Source organism: Aulonocara stuartgranti (assembly GCF_965226115.1).
Source record: "Aulonocara stuartgranti genome assembly, chromosome: 19".
Lineage (NCBI taxonomy): Eukaryota > Metazoa > Chordata > Actinopteri > Cichliformes > Cichlidae > Aulonocara > Aulonocara stuartgranti.
Genome location: NC_138955.1, coordinates 5872297 through 5895147, shown reverse-complemented (window position 1 = coordinate 5895147; position 22851 = coordinate 5872297). Strand labels below are relative to the sequence as shown.

The window sequence follows — 22851 nt, the reverse complement described above, 5'->3', positions numbered from 1 at the left end:
AAGAACAGGAAGTGGCCTACAATTGATCACCTATATATGTGTTTGCCTCCATTTGTCCAGGTGCTGGAGAAATTCATGTCTCGTCTGGTCCAGAACCGAGTGATGGGCCACAAGGATCTGCGGACTCTTACCAAATACCAGCTCATTCTTGCCAGGGATCAGTTCCGAAAGAATCCACCATCACACCTCAAGGCATGTAATGACTGTGTCCCATTGTGGTATCTACTGTCTGCTGTAATATGTAATTTTACATGATATGATACACAGGTTTTTACATCTACTAAGACCCATTTTAAGAAAATATGGGGCCTTGAAACTCGAGACATGTAGCCAGCTATTTAATGATTTAACTGTGAATGCATCTGTTGTTCTGAATATTATTTAATAATCAAGTCGCTAATCTTCATTTACAAGAATATGGAAAGAGGGTAGCCTGTGGTGATGCATTTATAGAGAATTATCCCCCTTGTCTCTACAGAGCTTTATCATGACTTTTTGCAGGACTTTGTGTTTATCTGTCTGGCTTGCAACTTTAATGCTACTTTGATTCACTGTCACTTCATTTTCATAATGCTCCAGTAGGCAGCTGTTTCCAGTTAAAACACTGTACCAAAACAGGCATACGGGGGGAGTACCAAAGAAAAAAGCTAAGCACTTAGCAGATGCTAAGAGACAGATGTTTCCCTCAGAAACTAGTAACACCAAGAAGAGATTTCAAAAGATAGTGAACTTGGGCTTTTAATTGCAAAACGAACAGAAACACAACTCCAGATAAAATTAAGTGCTGTTGTGTTGCATATGCAAATAAGTGATTGATTGCACGGCAAAAGATTCCGCATATATACTTCCAGTTGCTTACGGTTATTTAGAATAAGCCGGGGTTGAGGTGTGCTGGACGATAGTCTTTGGTTCAGTGGAGAAAGAAATCCATTATTCACTTTGTTAGTGGAACATTTTATATACTCCATTTTTGTTTAAAAAATGTTATTACTGCAGTTGAAGAAGTTATGGACAGTTTTATTTTTCATACTATTTTTCCGCACTTAATGGCCAAATATTATATTTATTTTCTTCCACTGTCACTCTGATCCCACATTGGTCTCGTGAAGTCACACAGCCTCTTTCACTCAGCAGGGTCCACAGCAGGGAATGCTGGAGGGCGACTTTGCCCTTTGCATCAGCCTGTACCATGGCTACGAGCTGCTAATGCAGATGGGCCTCCGATCTCTCTTCTTTTACATCCAAGGAATCATGGACGGATCCAGAGGTCAGTCACCTCACCTTTAACTTTTGCAGTACATTTCTTAGCCCTTTATCCAAACAATATGTTGAGTCAGAGAACAGTAGCCTTTCGAACACCACATTATCCACGGGTGGAAAACAAGTTTTTAACATCAGGCCTCTCCTTGCTTTGTTTGGCTCAGAGATGTCCAGGGCCAAGAACGAACTGCAGAGAACTCCCACGTTCATGGATTTCTACAAAGAAATGGGAACTATGTTTATGAAGCCATCTGCTGGTATTTAAGTTCTTATTCAATTCACATAACTCACATATTTGAGCCTGTTATGTAGCCAGAAGAAGAGTTTTGATATCTTAATTTACTCTAATCAGTGATATTTTCTATTATCACAAAAATACCTGCTTTAAAATACAGCAAAGGATCCACTGCTTTGGTTTCACTGTTTTTGTAGGTCCAGATGAGCCATTCATTTACAGCCACCCCAAACTGGAGAAACTGGAGGAGGTTGTGCTGCAGCATTTCAGACTGTGGGCTGAGAGCTCAGCAAACAATAACGGTGATCTACTTAATATAGCACTGCTATGCTGTGGGTTCAAGCAGAAATGTGATATTCTCTTCTAACTACATCATGTTTTGGTTGATTATCGTTCTTGCCATGTTTATAGAAAACAAATACTTTTGGAAGCTCAGGATGTGATGTTCATTAAATTTGTGGTAAACTTAAACCACAACAGTAGCATCCATACATTGGTTATATCTATTAACAAAGGAGATTTAAATAACAGTGCTTGGTACAGTATAGTTTCATTAACTTGGAACTGAAAACTAAAACATTTTCTTGAGGTCGGGTTGAGCTGAGCGTATTTAATTTCAAGAAGATCACAGAACAAAGCATTCCTCTGTCTGAATTAGACTGTCATAAACGTACAGAAAGAATTCAGCTCAGGATTACTGAAGGAATTTTTTATTCAGTCTGTTTCTCTTCTGTCTCCTCGATGTCCAGGTTCAGGTCCTCAGGAGGTAAGCACGCGTGTGATGATCTTTTCATCATTTCGGGAGAGTGTACAGGAGATCGCAGCCATGTTGAACCGCCATGCTCCGCTGATCAGGGTCATGACATTTATGGGCCAAGCTTCAGCTGGGAAGGGGGTCAAAGGCTTTACCCAAAAGGAGCAACTGGAGGTACACATTTTTTTAGACAGTAAGACAAGTGTTATTAATGTTTTGAGGCACAGACAACTGCTAGGCAGAAGGAAAAGCCAGGAGAAGATTAATTTATGTAAATGACTGAAGGAGTACACAAAGAGTGTGACAGAGAAGGATGGTAGGGATAGCGTGGAGGTGATCCATAAAGGGAGCAGAGGCAAGACTAAGAGGACAGTGTCCAAGGCTAAACTCCTTTTTGCCAAGCTAAAATTGACTATACAATCTTAAAAGAGAAAACCCCCCAGAAAGCATTGACCAACAATATTCAAAGATTTGTGATCACATGATCACATGATCACATGTACAGTATTGTTTTAAAATTCAGCAGAATTCATTTGTAACTTTTCCTTTTAATGGCAGTGAACTCCATGTTTGAGTTTGACTTGCCTTGTTTACATTTGGTAAGCACCTCATGGGCTGATTGGAAAGTTGGTAGTTTAAATTCTGGCTGCTCCAGTCTGACAAAATATCGTTAGACAAGATACTGGTCCACAAGTTCCTCCCAGTGCATTCATCGTCAATGTGAATCTGGATAGAAATCACTTAGCTTTAGAAACAAGCTTGTGTGAATGTGTGTGAATGGTTAAATGAGGCATGTTGTATAAAGTGTTTTAAATGCTCAAGTAGAGTAGAAAAGCACTGTGTAAGAACCAGAACATTGTAGGGTATAGGGTTATAAAACCAACAAAGAAGCTGTGTACAGCAGTCAGTGCAATACCCATGTATTAATTTCACTGCTGGTTCCAGAGAAATATAATTCCTCTCTGCAGACTGCATGTTCCATTTCCTATAAGCAAATAATACAGGAATCAAACTAACATGCAAATGCACTGACCATCCCATTGGCTGGTCTGGTGATGGAATATAAATAGAGCAGATATTAATCTGTAAAATGTCATAAAAAGGGACTCTAATTTGGAACAAGCAAACAATTACTTCAGTTTTCCATTAGTATGTAGTTAGCACAGATTTGTATTTCTATAATACTTTTGCTATATAGTTGCACTAAAGAGTTTAGGGGGACAGTATAAGCTGGAAAGATTAAACTACTTTATACTTTGTATGACTTTTTCCTACTTTTTTGTTGCAGGTGGTACACAAGTTCAGACAGGGAGGCTTCAACACACTGGTGTCAACCTGTGTGGGGGAAGAGGGCCTGGATATCGGAGAGGTAGACCTCATTGTTTGCTTCGATGCACAGAGGAATCCTATTCGTTTGGTACAGCGAATGGGGCGTACTGGACGTAAGCGTCGGGGACGCATTGTTGTCATCCTGGCTGAGGGGCGGGAAGAGCGGGTGGGTGTTGTATAGTAATTCTAGTCATTTCTAGGCAAAATGAGAGATGATAACGCAAATGTGGCTCCACAAAACCGTCTAAAAAGTTCAGTCTTTGTTTTCTCCAGACTTACAATCAGAGCCAGAGCAACAAACGCAGCGTCTACAAGTCCATCACTGGCAACAAAAACGGGTTCCACATGTACCCCAACAGTCCCCGTATGCTGCCTGAAGGGCTGTACCCCAAACTCCATAAGATGCACATTACCTGTGGGCAGTTTGATCACCAGGAGAACAGCAGGCGGTCTGTCAGGGGTCGACGGTTCCACACCGAGAGTCGGGCCTCACTCATCCACCCTCAAAACCTAAGTAATTCCAGAGTCTTTTTTAAGATTGATCAAGTTTTTATTTGTGGAATGGTTTTCTGATATTGACTGAGCACATCTGTGTATCTCTTGGTAGTTCAACAGGGCAGCTCAACATCCAATGGTTTTCTGAGCAGTACAGAATATTCCCTATGGGAGTCAACCATGAAGCTGGAGGATACTGAGCCCCATCCAACCCTGAAGCAGTCACACTTCCTGTCAATACCCAGTGACCCACTTCCTCAGGTTTCTTTAGTATTATTGTTTTGTTTCTCTCATTCTACTGCAGGTCTGAAAAGGAGATAAACAAGGGTGCACTGATTATTGACTCATTTTAAGTTTAACCTTGACAGCTGTGCCATGATCCATATGTACAGGATATGATACTATCCAGTGACAGGAGTTTTGAATAGAACTACCCCTTTGAACCGCTTCATATGTAACAATAAAAGCTGAGACCAGAAATGGGGAAAAAATATAAATGAAGATATTTTGAGTGGCTCTATGGATTTCTGGCAGTTAAGTGTCACTTCCACATTTGCATGGGGCACGGAAAGTGCAGTTGCCATGATTTCAGGTGGAATAATCTCCCACCTACAGCTGGAAAGCTATGCATGGTAAAACCAGTTTGTGTCATATATTATTGACTTGAATGTAATGATATTATTTCTACTTCAACCTTACTTTTTTAATTATGTTATTTCATGTCCCTAAGGAGGAGGTTTCCAAAAACAAACAACCATCCAGGGAGCTGTCTTTGTGGGAATGGAGACACTGGCAACACAAAGCGCTCCCTTCTCATGTTGTTGATCATTCCCTTCGCTGCAGCCACTTTATTAAGGTGATGGAGCTCATAGACCGCATGAGAGAGGAAAATGAGGTGAGACGAATGTTTGGTTAGTCATCATTTTGTTGTTTTATAAATAATATGGCAATTAGTTATAGCAAATGTAGTACTTCTTTGTGTCGTACAGGAGCATAGCTATAGCCTAGAATGAGTTGACAGCTTACTAGTAAATCAGTAGAAAACCTAACCACTAATTCAAAGCATACACCACTAATTGAAAAGCTCTTGGTGATAGGAAACTGGTTTTATAAAATGACCTTAGACATCTTGCGTAAATCTTGCTTAGTTTCATAAAATCGAGACAGTAGTGAGCATTTACCCATGGGAAAACCAAACTTCATAAACTTACTAGGCTGAAAGGAGTCAGCTGAGTTGCATGTGAACACACAATTGTGGTTTGTGTTGAGTTACTAAATTCATCTTTTTGACCTGGAAGGCAAATTCCTTGCATAATAAACAGTTTCCATGGCGTAATTGTGGCTTTAGTAAGGAGATAAATATTTGATTTATATTCAGCTGGGTCTTTCCAGGCTGTTTCTCCTTTCTTTTTTCTTTCCAGTTGCTATTTAAAGAAAAAGGACTGAATGAAAAGATTCTCTTTTAAAAACAACACTTCAAACACTATTTTAATTAATATCTCGGTGCACTTGAAGCCAAATTTGTTATCAGTGGGTTTTAGTTATTTTTAAAGAGAACTTAGCTATTTTTTTTCTCGTAGAGGAAATTGAAGGGTTTACCATCTCAAAGTGTTCTAGCTCATAATTCATCTCTCGTCACAGTTTGCTGACCCAGCAGCAGCAGCAGCAGCTTCGTTCATGCTTTAGCTGCTAATTGAGAGCAACCGAATCAGTATGGTTATCACATCAGTCCTGTCACAACAACTGTTGCCCCGTTGAATTTGCATCTCAAGAATCGAAGATGGAGCCAACTCAAGTATTGCTTTGGTGTTATTTAATAATCAGTGTATGAGAAAGGTAACTTAATCACATGGTTTTTCCAATTACTTTCTTCCTGACCTTGTTTTTTGTGTTCAGCTAGTAGGTACCCGCTAAACACCTTATCGCCCGATATCTGCTATAGCCCGCTACAGGCCTCCTCGTCTCGCCATCTGCCATTTCACAGATTGTGCCATCGATAAGACCCTTGAAATTAGGTCAGAGATTATGGTAAAACTGACTGTTGGCTAAACTAACAAATGGGCTCTTATTGCCATTTTTTCCCCAATACGGATCTTGACCGTACTCGTGAAGGAGAAAATTATTCCACTTGTGAAAACAAAACAGGATTACGGCGCAAGATGGCAGCTTATATGTCACATGTTTTGATGGTGGTTGAATTCAGGTCACAAGTCAGCCAATGAGTAATTAGTATTTGGAAGTTGGCACATTTGTCATACTTTTGCTACAATAGAGTTGAAGTGAGATGATAAAGGTATGATTGTGGTCTAGACTTTCAGCTTGAAATCGACCGGCTTAACTAAAGTATTGCATTAACCGTATAAGAACAATCATTTTTGAGTTCCTCCATTTTTGCAGCCTGAAAACCAATTGGACACTCTAAAACCAGTTGGAATGCTGTGTAAAATGTAAGTACAAACAGAATGAAATAATCTGCAAATGTCATAAAAACATTTTATTAACAATTCAATATGAAAAAAAAAAGTTTAAACTAAGAAAATTTACCATTTTATGAAAAAAGTAGGGTCATTTTGAATTTAATTGAAACTCAGAAACATTTGAACAGATGAACAAGATGCCATGTTTACCACTGTGTAGAATCACTTCTTCTTTTAACAACACTCTGCAAATAGTCTGGTCTCTCCTGGGAACCAAGGCCACCAGCTGCTGGACTTTTAGGAGAGGAATGCTGTCCCATTTTTCTCTGATAAAGACTTCTAGCTGCTCAACAGTGCAGGGTCCTCTGTAAAATATTTATTTATTTAGTGCTAAATCTTTTCAGTTGGTGAGAGGTCTGCACTGCAGGTAGGCCAGTTCAGCACCTTGACTCTTCTACAAGAAAGCCACATTGTTGTAATAGATAAAATATGTAAGGGAAAAGATCCCATCTGGATGTGTTTCTCTAGGACCTGCATATACTTTTCAGCATTGATGGTGCCTTTTCAGATGTGTAAGTGGCCAAACTGATAGGCACTAATGAACCCCCATAACATCATAGGCGTAGGCTTTTAAACTGAGCCCTGATAACAAGCTGGGTGATTCTGCTCCCTGGTTTGTCCTTTAGTCTGTCCATGTTTTCCAAAACGAATTTCAAATTGTGACCTTTCTAACCACAGAACAGTTTTCCACTTGGCTTCAACCCATTTTAAGTGACCTTTGACCCAGAGAAGCTCACGTTCATCTATGTTCATGTTCTTCTTTGTATGAGAGAGCTTAACCTGCATTTGTGGATGGCATGGAGAACTGTGTTCATAGACATGTACATATATATATATGTACATGTATGCTCATATATCATGTACATAACCTTTTTGGTCCTTTAAGTTCTAGCTGGATGGAAATAACCAGAATTGTGTACACACCAAATACCTGGAAAAAGCTAATAAAAAATTCCTGAAAGGTTCTGGCTCGACACCAGACTGGTCTGTCCGTCACAAAATTAAATTAGAAGCTGTCTTCAGCATCTCCATCTTCAGCGACTGAGAACAAAACCTCTTTCAAATCTGTAATTAGTTTTGAATTTATTTATTTCCAGAAAGAGCAAATCTCTTTTTTTAATTCTACACAACCAGTAAACAAACTACAGCAGTACAACTGTATTTTAAAGTCCACAAAACATGTTTGTTCATATTGTTCTTGTTTTTGTTCATCGTTTTAAACACATAAAGTTAAGGATTAACTCGCAATATAGAGGTGATGAACTAAGTTGTTTTTACGTTTTTGCAGCTCACGCACAAAGACGTGTTCTTTTTTTTCTTTTTTTTTGTGTCCCGTTTGGATCTTTGGCCATCAGAATTGTTGTCTTAAGGCCAAGAAAGATGCCAAGCGGATTTATTTTACCAAGTCGATCATCATGGCCTTGCCATATTGGTCCATTTGATTTACCTTTATTATAATTATGAATTTATTTTATTTTCGGTTGCTACAAACGGGACAGACATGACTGGGGGATAGGACAGGGAGAAAGAATGAAAGAAAGAGAGGGAGAGAAAGAAAACCAAAGGGGAGCAGAAAGAAAAACAAACAAACAAACAAAACACCTGGATCACCTGTATGGAGAAAAAAAAACAGAAGAGAAAGCAAACAACAAAGAGCAACATAATAAAAAAACAGCACCATCACAATAAACTAGCTAGCAGTAGATAACAGTAGATACTAAATATTAAACGATATTGTGCAGCACGCAAGATAGACAGCGCACAATGTGCTTTGAGGCAGCAACCAAGAAAGGTGTAGTCCGCGTCTGTGAACACCCGTGTGTACACCTGTGTGCATACCCCGCAGCTACGGAGCAGAGGCCAGAGGGGGTTGCAGTGGCTCTGCCGGCAGCCAGCTGTGCCAGAGAGGACCAAGCTTCAGGCCCAGAGGCCTGAGGGCATCCCACCCCCCGGAAGGAGCCCAGCCGGGTCACAGGCGCCCGGCCCCGCCAATCGGCCACCAGGAGTGAGCCGGTACATACATGAGTGCCCAGCCCCAGACGACAAGGACCACCAACACACCAACGACTGAGGGCATCAGCCACCGTCAGGGAGTGTGGTGAGGGGAGATAGGCCTCCGTACTTTAGAGGGCCTGAGATGTACCCAGAGAGGTTGAGTCTAAGACCCAACCTGACATATAGACACAGACGAACAGGCACACGCGGACACAAACGTGCATTCCCACCCCATATGCACAACCAAATACTCGGCACTCACCCAACGTGTAGACAGACACAAATAGACACTGCACAGACTGTCGCACTCCCCAAACATACTCTATATCCCAGGTCCAGGTACCCCCGCCCTCAGAGGGGCAAGCCGCACCTAGACCCAGGAGATGTAACCCTTCTCTCTGGGGTGGAGGCAAGCGGACCACCTCCTTATCTGCAGTAGCAGGGAGGCCCCGCATCCCAGACCCCAGTCTGACGGCCAGCACCTCCTCCCAGCCCCCCAGCCCTGACGGCTAACAGAACCGGGGTGAGTGAACACCTCAAACCTGATCCATATCAGGTTTGAGGTGTTCGCCCGCTCATATGTAGTGTTGCTGTGTGCTGTTCTAAAGTGCATTTAAAACTCAGGAGAGCATAAGACATGTGTTCACCTTTCAGGCATTAACTCATAAGCGGACTCTCCCTCGGCACTCACCTCCTTTACTCTCGCTGTCAGGGATAATGTGAGTCATGGATTACTTGTTTGGCCTGAATTTGAAGAGTGCTTTTGACCCTTTGCTTTTTTCTCTATGTCTCTTGGCATCACAGTTTAAAACAAGCAAAAAAAAGTCCTTGAATCAAAGGCCAAACATTATTTTTCCTATTATTCTCCTCCACTAAATATCCCCACTCTGGAAATCATGTGCTCATGAGACAAGAAAAAACCCACCCTAAATAAAAAAAATTCTGTTTTTCATCTCACTGTTTCTCTCTTTTTACAATGAAGATAGCCAAGCAGCAGGCCCCTTCTCCTGATATTATGTAATGGTTCAGAGAACTGTTATGTAAGGCCAGAAGGCTGGAAGTAGGTCAGGCTGTGATGACCTAGATGTACAGTGTACTAGACTGAGGAGGATAGAGTTGTAGATCAGAAAATAGATGCAGAAAAGATTTTTATAAAGCTAAATTAGACACATTTTAAAGCTAATTTAAATGTTAAAAGATATCTAAATCTGAATTTTCCATTCCAGTTTTCCATTTCTATTTTAAAATAGATTTTCTGGAATACTGTTGAAATGTAATAAAGATAGATGATGTCAAATGGTTTGATCTGTAAATCATAAAAAAAAGCCCTATATTAAAATGAAAATAGTACAGCATCATTATCTTCATTCATCCATTTATTTTCTAATCTACTGATCCAGCTAAGTACAAGCTATAGCAAGGTTGTTTGTAACTCCCTCACCCCCAACCGGTCGTAGCAGGCGGCCGCCCCTTCCTCTTCCTAATTCTGCCTGAGGTTTCTTCCTGTTAAACGGGAGATTTTTCTTCCCACCATTGCCAAGTATTTGGTCACAGGGGGGCATCTGATTGTTGGGCTTTTCTCTTTGTTATTGTAGGGTCTTTACCTTGCAATATAAAGCACCGACCTTGATGTGACTGTTATTGTGATTTGGCGTCATATAAATAGAACTGAAATGATTTGAATTGGACAGTGTGGACAGTATATCCACCCTGCAGCATGTACTTCTTTCTCAGCAAAGCCCCTGCTTAATTCACTGTTATTAGTAGTAGTAGTAGTCTCTGTAGCTCAGGTGACCTTTATGTAGCTCACACCCTTAAACCATTCAAAACATTTAGGGCTAAAGGATGAATAGAAGTGTCTGTTCCCCAACACACAGGCAAACAGGAGATGATACACCACAGTGGTAAACATGCCCTTGTTTTTTTTTCTTTATAAATCTTTGACAAATTTGTAGGAAACAGACATATAAGGAGAGAAACTATGTTTATAATTATGTTATTGTTATTTATATATCCACTTAAAGTTGAATAAGCAATAAAAAATACATAGATGGATTCTGCTTGGATGTAAACAAATACACTATCTCTGGGATTATTATATACAGTTATTTTGGACAAAGAACCAACATAGGTTTGTTTTTGTAATTTGTCATAATGCATTTTTCCCTCCTGTGGTCCTGTTGAAACTTGCCTCCCAGTGGCTGATGTCACAATTAGCTTTAGATCATCCTTCATTATTTTGAGTTGTGATGCCAAATCCATTGAAATATAGTCTTGTAAATCAGCATTTCAGTTGTTCATAGTTGTTCATGTACCACAATCTGACGACAAAGGCATTTGACGATTTCTTATCCTGAGTCGTAGCTTGTTTGGAAACAAAGTCACGCAGACCCATGAATACAGATGACAGTTCAGAGCAAGGACTAATAGACTCAAACACAGCTGTTATCCAACTGCAATAACACATCTGAATACTACAAAAAAATGTCCATCACGCCACTCTTGTGTTAATCTATGCACGGTCTGAAGCATGTGTGTGGGAATGTATGTGAATGTTTTACTGTTATATCTTATTAGTATTAGGGATGATGCAATGATCGGGGACCATTCTTAATTTCGTTGTTCTCATGACAATGACAATAAAGTTCCTGATTCTGATTCTGATCTGATTGTGTATGCTCATGAGCATCAAATTCATGTTGTTGTAGTGCAATGAGATAATCAGCTGAGAGGAGTTTCCACTTTGCTGCTTCCCTCATCATGCAGTCTGAAACAATATGAACCGTCTGACCCTTCTAGCGTACACAGCGCTCTCTTTATCTCGCTCTGTTCTTGTCATCAAGGTTATTTCTGTCTGCAACATTTCTAGATGTGGCGACTTAATCTGATCATTAATTAATTGAGGGCCAGGGGTTGGGGTTAATCCTATATGAGTGAAGCCCAATCCATTACTTTTCAGCAAGAATATCCAAAAATGGCATCAAATATTATTAGAAAATCCATCTTTTTTTTCTACAAGGGAGGTGTATGTTAATCGAAAACCAGATGCTAGAAGATAAGGTGTAGTAAACAGAAGCTCTTCAGTCTCTTACAGAGATAAAAAAACAAAACCGCAACAACATCAAAGAGCAGTAATCACATGGTAGCAACTAGAAATTAGGGATGTAGATATGGTCAAAACAACCGTGCTGAAGTTTGAATCAAGCAAAGATGATCTAAGTGACTCTGAAAATGGATGGCATGGATGTTGGTGCCAGATGGTTCTAACAATGAGAACATATCCAGTAATTAGCAGTTCTCTGGGTGGAGATACAGTGGGGCAAAAAAGTATTTAGTCAGCCACCGATTGTGCAAGTTCCCCCACTTAAAATGATGACAGAGGTCAGTAATTTGCACCAGAGGTACACTTCAACTGTGAGAGACAGAATGTGAAAAAAAAAATCCATGAATCCACATGGTAGGATTTGTAAAGAATTTATTCGTAAATCAGGGTGGAAAATAAGTATTTGGTCAATAACAAAAATACAACTCAATACTTTGTAACATAACCTTTGTTGGCAATAACAGAGGTCAAACGTTTACTATAGGTCTTTACCAGGTTTGCACACACAGTAGCTGGTATTTTGGCCCATTCCTCCATGCAGATCTTCTCGAGAGCAGTGATGTTTTGGGGCTGTCGCCGAGCAACACGGACTTTCAACTCCCGCCACAGATTTTCTATGGGGTTGAGGTCTGGAGACTGGCTAGGCCACTCCAGGACTTTCAAATGCTTCTTACGGAGCCACTCCTTTGTTGCCCGGGCGGTGTGTTTTGGATCATTGTCATGTTGGAAGACCCAGCCTCGTTTCATCTTCAAAGTTCTCACTGATGGAAGGAGGTTTTGGCTCAAAATCTCACGATACATGGCCCCATTCATTCTGTCCTTAACACGGATCAGTCGTCCTGTCCCCTTGGCAGAAAAACAGCCCCATAGCATGATGTTTCCACCCCCATGCTTCACAGTAGGTATGGTGTTCTTGGGATGCAACTCAGTATTCTTCTTCCTCCAAACACGACGAGTTGGGTTTATACCAAAAAGTTCTACTTTGGTTTCATCTGACCACATGACATTCTCCCAATCCTCTGCTGTATCATCCATGTGCTCTCTGGCAAACTTCAGACGGGCCTGGACATGCACTGGCTTCAGCAGCGGAACACGTCTGGCACTGCGGGATTTGATTCCCTGCCGTTGTAGTGTGTTACTGATGGTGACCTTTGTTACTTTGGTCCCAGCTCTCTGCAGGTCATTCACCAGGTCCCCCCGTGTGGTTCTGGGATCTTTGCTCACCGTTCTCATGATCATTTTGACCCCACGGGATGAGATCTTGCATGGAGCCCCAGATCGTGGGAGATTATCAGTGGTCTTGTATGTCTTCCATTTTCTGATGATTGCTCCCACAGTTGATTTTTTCACACCAAGCTGCTTGCCTATTGTAGATTCACTCTTCCCAGTCTGGTGCAGGTCTACAATACTTTTCCTGGTGTCCTTCGAAAGCTCTTTGGTCTTGGCCATGGCGGAGTTTGGAGTCTGACTGTTTGAGGCTGTGGACAGGTGTCTTTTATACAGATGATGAGTTCAAACAGGTGCCATTCATACAGGTAACGAGTGGGGGACAGAAAAGCGTCTTACAGAAGACGTTACAGGTCTGTGAGAGCCAGAGATTTTCCTTGTTTGAGGTGACCAAATACTTATTTTCCACCCTAATTTACGAATAAATTCTTTACAAATCCTACCATGTGAATTCATGGATTTTTTTTTCACATTCTGTCTCTCACAGTTGAAGTGTACCTCTGGTGCAAATTACTGACCTCTGTCATCATTTTAAGTGGGGGAACTTGCACAATCGGTGGCTGACTAAATACTTTTTTGCCCCACTGTACTTTGTTGATGCCCGAGGTCATAGGACAGTGGGTCTCTGTTTCTTCTGCAGTATCCAAATATCTGGATGCCTTTATTAATGGCAAGATTTAAGATGTTCTGAGGAGGTTCTGTAATACAAACATATGATATTACAGAACTTTATGAAAGCGGCTGACTCACGATAATATGAACAGTCTTAATAAAGATAACCATCAAATCCACCCTGTGCTTTTTGTGTTTACAAATTTAACCGTATTGACAAAAAAAACTCAATTTCTTGGGATTTGTTTTGTAAGTTAATAGTATTGTTTCACTTGGTATTAGTCGTTTTTATTTTTGTAACACATAGTTTTAGTTTTATGTTTACTTATGGTAAATTAAAACACATTTCTTTGCTGTGAGTTTAAAAGAGAAAGTCCAGTTTTTTTATTATATATATTTCTAGGGAAAGCCTCACCTCTGAAAAGTATTTGGCTCTTAATCAGAGGTGTGAAGTGCTGAAATGATAATTACACTGTGTGACGACTGCAAGCAGCTCAGTCTTTGCCCGCAAGTTAGTTTGCTTTGTTAAAGGATTAAAGGAGGTGGTATAAGGTGTGTAGAAAAAAATAATAATAAAAAAATTGCAAGTCGCCACAGAGTTGTCAAGTACATTTTGTGTTTAGCACACTTAAAAACAAAGTGTTTTACAACAAAAAGAATAAAACTAAAAGGGTTCATGTTGCACACATTCACACTATTTACCTAAATGAATACATCACCACCTTTTTCTCCAACCACACTTCCCAGAGATTCCAAATGTTCAATGAAAAATACGTCCTCAGCTTAACTTTGAAGACGTTTGACTTAGAGTCATTAAAGACAATAAATCACTCTGAAATGCAAAAGATGTTTTAAAGTGAAGTGACAGTGTTTTTAAGGCATTATCAAGAAGGACGTGTAATTTGTGGAGGATGTGTGTTTTTCCCAGGATAAATGTCACACACACGCACATGCACGCACGCGCATTCACTTAACTTTATTGTATAACAGGCGCCATACTGACTCCAGGTCTTACACTAGAAACCTGCTGATCAAGAATCAGAGTGCTTTAGTTCAATACTCATAAATTAAACAAGGTTGACGTTCCTTGTAATTTTGTAGGAATACTCTAGAACCAACTGAGCACTAGCTGCACATTTGAGCAAGAGAAATTAAAAGTGAATGAAAATGAGAAGGTTATTAGTGAAAATGATTTATTTTTCCCTAAAAAAATGTCAGTTTTTCTCATACCAGCAACATAATGTTTAATTCAAATCCAGTGAAATACCTGTAACATGGATTGTTACAAGTTTCACAATCACTCATTTCCACAGGATGAATAATAATGTCTTTGCTGATTTTGTGACGTTTTCCTGTCACACTAAATTTCCTCTTTCCTTAAAAAAAAAACAAAAAACAACGTTGCACAAATACCTTGATACCCACTAAATGATTTACCATGAGATTTGCTACAGACATTCATTGTGACTCCAGTCACTCGGGTTATCCCATGACTTTCCTCTTGCACAATTATGGAGATCATGTTGTTTTTTGGTTTTGTTATTTAACTACATATCTTCATTAATAGGTGGATTACCGTTACTAAAATTGTTCATATTTTACTCAGGATGAAATGTTCTAACTTTGATGTAGCTTTTATCTTGTCCAGGACATTTTGTTTGTTGTTTTTCTCCGATGTGTAACTGCAATTTATTCTGCACGTCACGGGTCAGGAAAGCAAATGCACAAACACGCTCGGAACTTAACTCAGAGTCAATCCATATGATGCCTTATAGTGATTAAAACTGGAGTCATTTGTTTTTTTCATGTGGTTCAGGCTATGGGGTTTTGGTGCTAAATAACCAAGACTTCCTTTTATGAGATCAGCTTGTGGTGGTAATGCGGTGGATAAGTTGTCCTCGCTTTCAGTGTTATTGACTTCTATCTAGAAAGAAATTGTACTTTAGATGTCTTTCTTTTTCTTTTGGTTCACTAAACGTCGTCCTCCTGCTGATTGCAGGCTCAATGGCACCCTGTTGACCCAAGCAGGAAACCACTTTAGATCACTTCCAGGTCATGTAGTTTGCCAAGATGACATGTGCTAGATGATGTGCGTGTACTTGTGCTTAAGGAAAAGATGAAAAATGGGATTTGGGGGGTTTAATTTTCTTTGAATTATTTTGAGTAGTGTCCTTAAAAATTATTATTCTGATTTTTGTTTTTTTGTTTTTTTTATCTCAAAAGTTACATTGGACTTTTTAGACCTGTACATCTCTTGGTAGGGCACTTCCTGATTAAATGCTGTTTACTTTTTGAAGCAGCATCAGTGTAAAAGTGCAAGCAGGTCCAAAAAAACCAATTAGATCTCTGTCTTTAGTTTTCATGGAGCGAGATTGCTTCTTATTCAACTTTTTATTTGTGTGTGTTTGTGTTCAGGGGGAATGTTGTTATGAACGGGAACTTCTTCCTTACCTCCACAAAGAGGACACTGTGAAAAGCAGACAGAAAAAGCAGAAGGGCACAAAGACCTGCACCAAAACCGCCAACGACAAACCTAAATCATCCCATTCCTCTTGGTCTGAACTGGAATATATCGATGAGGAATTTGAGGGGAGCGATACACGAACAGCTGGGTTATTAACCACATTGGCCGTGATGAAACAAAGGCCTCCTGCTGAAGATAATAATGAGATACCTTATGATGACAGCACAGACCGCTTAAAACTCGAGGCTGATATTGATAAATGTGAAACTGTCACTGAGGACCTTATCAAAGCAGATGGAGAACCTGTGAATTTAGACAATCTGTCACAGCTTCCTGCTAAAAGTGATGAAGATGAAGATGTTCAGCTTCAGGCAATGTTCTACCTTCCTAAATGGGATGCAGCCCCACTGCCCTGCTGTGATAAGCTCCTCCCAGGGAGAGATGAGAGTCTGAAGGTCATCCTCGCCAGTGTGGCAGAACTCCTGTCCCGATCTCCACCATCACTCGTGGATGACTTAGAGCCCCCTCCATCACTTTGTCCTTCTCCTCAACAGCCTCCTCAGCCCTTCCTTGTCAGCTTTACCTTGGATGTGGACGATGACGATGATGATGATAAGATGATAATGAGAGAAGTTGAGAAGCCTCCAGATGAGCTTCCAAATGGTAAAGACTGTGGTAAAATCTCTCCTGACTTTCCCAATCAGGAGAAGCACCCTGTCAGTGTAGCAGCCAACAGCCCAACTTGGGATGAGGTTTTTGGGGAGGACGTAAACGATATTAATGATATCAGGGATGACAGCAAGGAGTCAGATGATGATGAAAAGTGCAATGGCTTCAGGGAGGATCAGGTTCATGTAGAAGCTGATGATGTAAGTGAGGAAAAACAGAGCTGGGATGATGTGAGGGATGAAGAAATACCACACTTGACAGATGGTGTTTTGAAAGACGATAAAGCCTCAGAGTGCAGCTCGGAGATGGATGAGAGCATCGATCTGTTCGAGGATGATGAAGCCTTCCTGCAGATGACCATTCCTGATATCCCCACTCCTTTGGATGGCATCACACCCGCGACATCCCCGACGGAGAAGAAGTCTGAAACAGTGCACGTACATACCCCAATTAACCCATGTAACACTACACAGTCAGCGGATGGTACCCACAGATTGAGGACAGTGGAATCAAAAGGAGTGGCATTCAGCGAAGGTTTGACTCATAATGTAAATGCCAAGCTGATAATCCAGAACACAAACAACCATAACACTACAGTGACAGAACTTAATATGCACACACCAGCACAAACTAAAACTGTAGCAGATAATTCAGTTATGGGCAGTGCAGTCACACCCCATTTTAAATCTCCTGAGTCATTTAACAGCATGCATGACTTCTTTTCAGTCAATTTTGAGCTTGGCTATTCACTGGAAGACTCAGAGGAAGAAGATGAAGCAGTGGGCATGCCTGCCCCTTGTATGCCTGGGTCTTCACAGCCTAAAAAGCAGATTGACTCCACCACACTTTCGGCAGCTGTCTCTAACTCTTCTACTCCCTGTAACAGCTTTGCTAAACAGAGAATACCTCCAGTCTGCAGCGAATCCAAGCATTCCACACCACAAACACTGTCAGAATGTAGGATGTCTAAAAGTGGTGCACTCCCGTCTCCGATCATGTCCCCGGGAGCAAAGCGAACCCTAATGCCCGGTCTGCCCTCCAGCTTGAAACGCAGACGAGCACAATTTAGCATCACTGTAGCAGAGAGAGGGCCTAATGAGGAAAACGGCTCGTACCATGTTTCTGGCTCTTCTCCTCATGCAGGTTTGTTTAATCTCAAAGAAAGAAACAGCATTTTTATTTTAAGTTGGTTCCCAATCGTATTTGTGTCTACCTGCTTGTTTCTCTCAGCTTCTTACTTAGTGGAGGGCAACAGTGACAGCGAGGATGAAGTTGTGCTTCATAAAAGAAGACATCCGAACAAAGTCAACCCCTTATCATCCCCCGAAGTGGTGAGAAAGTGCTGAATATTTTGGGAATCTGATGATCTTTTAATTTTTAAAATGCCATACATTTCAGGAGCAGAGGTATTGTTTTAAACGGGAAAACATTTACATACACAACAGTGGAGCAATTTTGTTTTTAGTCTAGCTACATTTTTGTATAAATGGGGAGCTTTTATGCTCCAGCTACAAAGTTCATATACTGACCTAGAGCACTGCGCGATTCATGAACAATCCTTATTTAATCTTGTGCTTGGACAGTGGGTGAAACATCTAAGTTCACCAACTGTATGTCACAAACAGTTTTTGCTCCCTTCGCCCCTTTAGGACAGCTTTTTTCTGATTGGCTGCAGATCACAAACAAAATCTGAACAGCATGTCGATGGAGGTTCAGTGGCCTCAGATTGTTTGACACTTTGGCCTTGTTTAATATGAACATCCAATATTATTGAAGTATAACTAATACAAAAGATAAGGAGAAGCATTTTAAGCCCCCTTTACAGAGTTTTAACCAGTAGTAAACAAACAGTTGCTGCTCACTTTGCAATAAACAAGGCATATATGACAAAAAAAGAGATATGAGGAGGTATCTGATTCAGACAGTTTGCTTCTGTCATTCATTTCCAGGCTTAAGATATTCAGCTTGTAATCAGGGGGAGATTGCTCTATGCTGTATCTAACATGTAGCATGTCTTGTCTTTCCTAGTCTAAGATCAACAGTGATGTGGACTCCCCAGTGGTAGTGAAAAGAAAACATGCTGCTCCACTCAATACTGTAAGCTCTTCATGACTAACAGTAATGCGTAGCACATGGTTCAATCTGTTCAACACAGATGATGTGATTTAATTACTCGTGCTCCATATATCACTTAAGATGTTTCTACAAGTGCTCATTATCTAATAACATGTCACAAACTACTAACAGTTTTCAGTATTTCACCAATTTGTTCTCTGTGTTCCAGTCTGATGAAACGGGAGGCGAATCTGTTTCTGATGATGATTTCCAGAATGAATCTGTTTCCGTGTGCAGAGCCACAGTGCAGAGAGCTGAAAGGAAAGCCAAGGTTTGTACAGCAACAGATGGCTCAGCCGGATGCTGTGATCTGAGATCCCTGTTTTCATGTAACTGTAAACACAATATAAACATGGCTTGTATTTAGGTTTCTAATGTGAGTGGGGAATGCCATTTTGAAATGACTGCAGTGTTATGGAAAAGTCTTCATCCATCCATCCATCTCAGCTCTGGACAGTGGTGAACTGTACCCTGCCTTTTTCCCCAGAAAACCATTCATGGATGGACGGATGGTCTTGAGCAACAGTTCTCCAGACTTTGCGATGGTCTTAAAAGGCTATTTTTCACTAATTTTCAGTCTACAGCTTTTACCTGACCATTTTCAGAGGATTTTTTTTGTCTTTAGGCTTTTTGTTACTAGCAGCCTATGACAAAACAGATAATGTGTTCCTTAATTCTTTAGTTGACAGTTATGAAATAGTATTTCTGCACCAACCAGTTGATTCCTAAGGAGCTTTTAGCTGGGAACTTAGCATATCTTGGCATGGTGTGCAGTGTTTCCTTAAAAAATTGGAGGAAAGTGGCCAAATTTCACAGGAATTGGACTGAAAATTAGTGGCAATGGGCCTTTTGAAGTATTGGATCCAAATTTAAAATTTTGGATCAAATCATTTATATGTACTTAGGAGAACAGAAGACAGGTACAGCAGTGGTGGTCTGCAGCCATCTGCAGCCCTCCCAGAGCCTGAACTTCAAAATTATTGAAGCAGTGTGGGATCATCTTAACAGAGCAGACGACAGCCAACACCTAAAGAAGAGTTTGAATGTCGTTCAAGAAGCCTGGAGAGCTATTCCTGAAGACTACTTAAAGAAATTATCAAAAAACTTGCCAACAGAGTTTAGGCTGTGTTGAAGAAAAAGGTGGTCACACCAAATATGGACAATCAACCTCATTAGAATTGTACAAACTCTGTTTTAGCCTTATATACTGCATTTCCGTGTGTTTGCTGCAACTGTTTCCCATTTCCGTAGCAAATATAATGAAATGAGCACAGTAGTGTACACTCATCATCATTTCTACGGTTCACTACCAGCTCCTTAGGTAGATATGTGGGTCTTTAGGTGTTCTGCCATTCTTACCTCTGCATGTGCCTGTCTGTAGTTTGGTGCTGAGGTTTTAAAGCTTAGAGGGTCTTAGAGCTGAGAGTGATGAGTGAGCTGAAACTAACAATAAACCTCTGCGAAATTAAAGGAAGCTCAAAATTCACATTTTTTATTAGTTTATTAGTGTTCAGTGTTTTCATTTTAATGGTTACACTACATCCAAATTTTTAAAAAGCTCAATTATATGACAAAAACATACCGCTGTCTCTTTTTAAAGATCGTTACATGACATCATGATCCATTTTTCCTTTCATAAAAAAGTCAAGTCATTACAAATCTGCGACTGGCACCTTCAGCATCCGTCATCCCTGACATTTTCCATCCTTCCTCTGTCAGCGCGGCAAATGCCGAAAAGGGCGTCAGTTTTTGGATGAAGAAGCACAGCTGTCAGAGGTCGAGGAAGGTGTAGAGGTCTCGTCTGATGAGGAGGATGGAGAAGAACAGAATCAGTCTCTCAACGGTTTTGTGGTCGACAATACACAATTCTCTCAGGGCCTGAATGGTACAACACATTTTTCTTTTATTCTCTCCTTCTGAGCTTCTCAGTGTGATAGGAGGCTGAGTGAGTCATGCATTTTGGCTCTCTGTCTGTTCTCCTCTTTGTCAGACTCAGAGATGCATGGAGTGTACCTGAAGTCAGTGAGAAGCCCTGCAGTCCAGGGCAAATTCAAAATTTCCAACAGAAGACACCACAACATGGACATCTTTTCCCAGGTATACTAACAAATAAATACATTTTAAAAGATACACAAAGCAACAAAATACTAAGTGGATTTGATGATTGGTAGTCTAATTAAGGATGCCACATTCTTAATGTGTGGAAACAGGTGCCTGAGATGGATGAGACGTATGAAGAGGACAGCTTTGTAGTGGGCAGTGATGTGGAGTTGGTGGGCACCAGTGAGGAAGATGCTGAAAATGTTGACCTTCTGCCCGAGGACTCGTTTGTGAACGGGAGAAAGCAGTATCCCACCAGGCGCCGCGTTTTCCTGCACAACGCCAGAGCAAGAGGCAGCACAAAAACCAGAGCTCAGCCTCCACCAGAACAGAGAGCCGAGATGAAAACTAAACGCACCCGGGTCATACAAATGAATGATTCCAGTGAGGAGGAGATAGATGAAGCAAGTAAAGAGAGGGCTCTCAAAGCAGGAGATGGTGTGTTGCCTTCATTGCCAAAGATGGTACCACCAGAGCCTTGTGGGAAAGAAGGAAAGAAAGCTGTGTCGTTATCTTCTAAGGTCTCACTGTTGAGCAAAGCACAAAGGAGCTCTGTGAGTGAAGAACAGCAAAATGAGAGGTGAAGTTATAATAAAGTAATAAAGAGTGAGTGCCATCCTCCTCATGGATGTGAATTTGTATAAGCAGAAGAGAATGGAAGGATGAGAGTGTACTTAGTAACAATTCTGAGATTGTCTTTCTTTCTCTCTCCTGAAGGTGTCGCCAGAGGATAGAAAATCAGCATCTCCTCTCTGACGAGCTAGACTTTGTGGAGTCACACCTGCAAGTTTCCTCAAAGAAGCAATCGCAGGTATGAGCAGACAAGAAGAGACGTACACATTCCTAACTGTTTCTGGTAATATTAATACCAAAAATCCACACAAAAATAGAAACAATATCACTACATTACATCATATTTTCTGTTATCAAACAAGACTCCATGTCTACTATGAGAGACAGAAGATAAACATAAAAAAAAAAAATTGTGTAACTGGTTTTTTTTCTGGGACCAAGGAGCATATTATATTGAGTTATTTAACCTGTTATCACCACAGGTTTAAATCAAGTATAAGGTGTTTTTCCTTTCATTTCCACAGGCAGTCCCAGCCACTCCATTGGCTCCTCAAAAGATCACAGCTGAGAATTTGATAGTGAGTGAAACCTCCGCTCCATCTGGGTCTGTTTGCATCCTGGTGGACAGTCGCTGCATCAGTAGCGGGGTGGAGTTGCTGACCAGCCTGCGTCAGCGACACGCAGCCACCGTCCACGTCTGCTCTTTGGACAGCAGCTACTTCATTGTCAGCAACCGCATGGCGGTGGAAAGGCAGAGCCAATCAGATCTGGCTGCAGCACAGAACCGGAAGCGACTGGCGGAAAGAGTGAACAGCTTGCAGGGGTTGTTTGAGCGCGTGTGCATCATAGTGGAAAAAGACCGAACCAAGACCGGTACGTTTTCAAAGTATGGCTCATTTTCTTTGTAATTGTAAATAAGAATATTCACTGGAGCCTATGAGTGGATGTAGGCATGCTGGAGGGTTGAAACAGCATCTGCATGGCACACATCAAATAGGTTGCCAAATTGGGAGTGCATTTGGTTTAAATGGACAGAATTTAGCAGCGTTTTCCACAAATTCACTGAATTAACAGAGGATTAGACTGAATGATTGCTGCATGAGACAATGTCTTTCTGATCTTTATGTTAACTGTCACTGTCCCAGGTGAGGCATCTCGTCCCTTTCAGCGAACTCGCTACTTTGACAGCACTTTGGCGGCGCTAGTGCGATTAGGGGTCCGCCCGCTCTGGAGCGACGGTGCTGAAGAGAGTGCCGGGCTGCTGGCAGATGTGGCACGTCTGGAGCACCGCAAGGGTCACGGCATCGGCATACCAGTGGAAGTCAAAGGGCAGCATAGGCAGCAAGCACTGCAGCTGTACTTGAGCTTGCCTTCAGTTAACTATGTTCAAGCTCTCAACATGAGCCACAACTTCACATCGATCGCCCAGCTAATAAACAGGTG

General features: G+C 41.0%; 1 protein-coding gene across 1 annotated transcript in view; it reads left to right on the top strand.

Annotated features, from left to right (window-relative positions):
* The window catches only part of fancm (FA complementation group M), a 45438-nt gene that overhangs the window by 20646 nt on the left and 1941 nt on the right, over positions 1-22851 (top strand). The window contains exons 5-23 of the mRNA XM_082516373.1: positions 61-192; positions 1135-1267; positions 1425-1517; positions 1693-1797; positions 2245-2423; positions 3538-3744; positions 3852-4092; positions 4186-4334; positions 4804-4968; positions 15903-17763; positions 17851-17951; positions 18649-18717; positions 18905-19006; positions 20455-20620; positions 20726-20832; positions 20946-21415; positions 21553-21646; positions 21933-22281; positions 22554-22848. Coding sequence (XP_082372499.1) covers positions 61-192; positions 1135-1267; positions 1425-1517; positions 1693-1797; positions 2245-2423; positions 3538-3744; positions 3852-4092; positions 4186-4334; positions 4804-4968; positions 15903-17763; positions 17851-17951; positions 18649-18717; positions 18905-19006; positions 20455-20620; positions 20726-20832; positions 20946-21415; positions 21553-21646; positions 21933-22281; positions 22554-22848 — 5018 coding nt within the window. The remainder of the gene's footprint in view (positions 1-60; positions 193-1134; positions 1268-1424; positions 1518-1692; positions 1798-2244; positions 2424-3537; positions 3745-3851; positions 4093-4185; positions 4335-4803; positions 4969-15902; positions 17764-17850; positions 17952-18648; positions 18718-18904; positions 19007-20454; positions 20621-20725; positions 20833-20945; positions 21416-21552; positions 21647-21932; positions 22282-22553; positions 22849-22851) is intronic.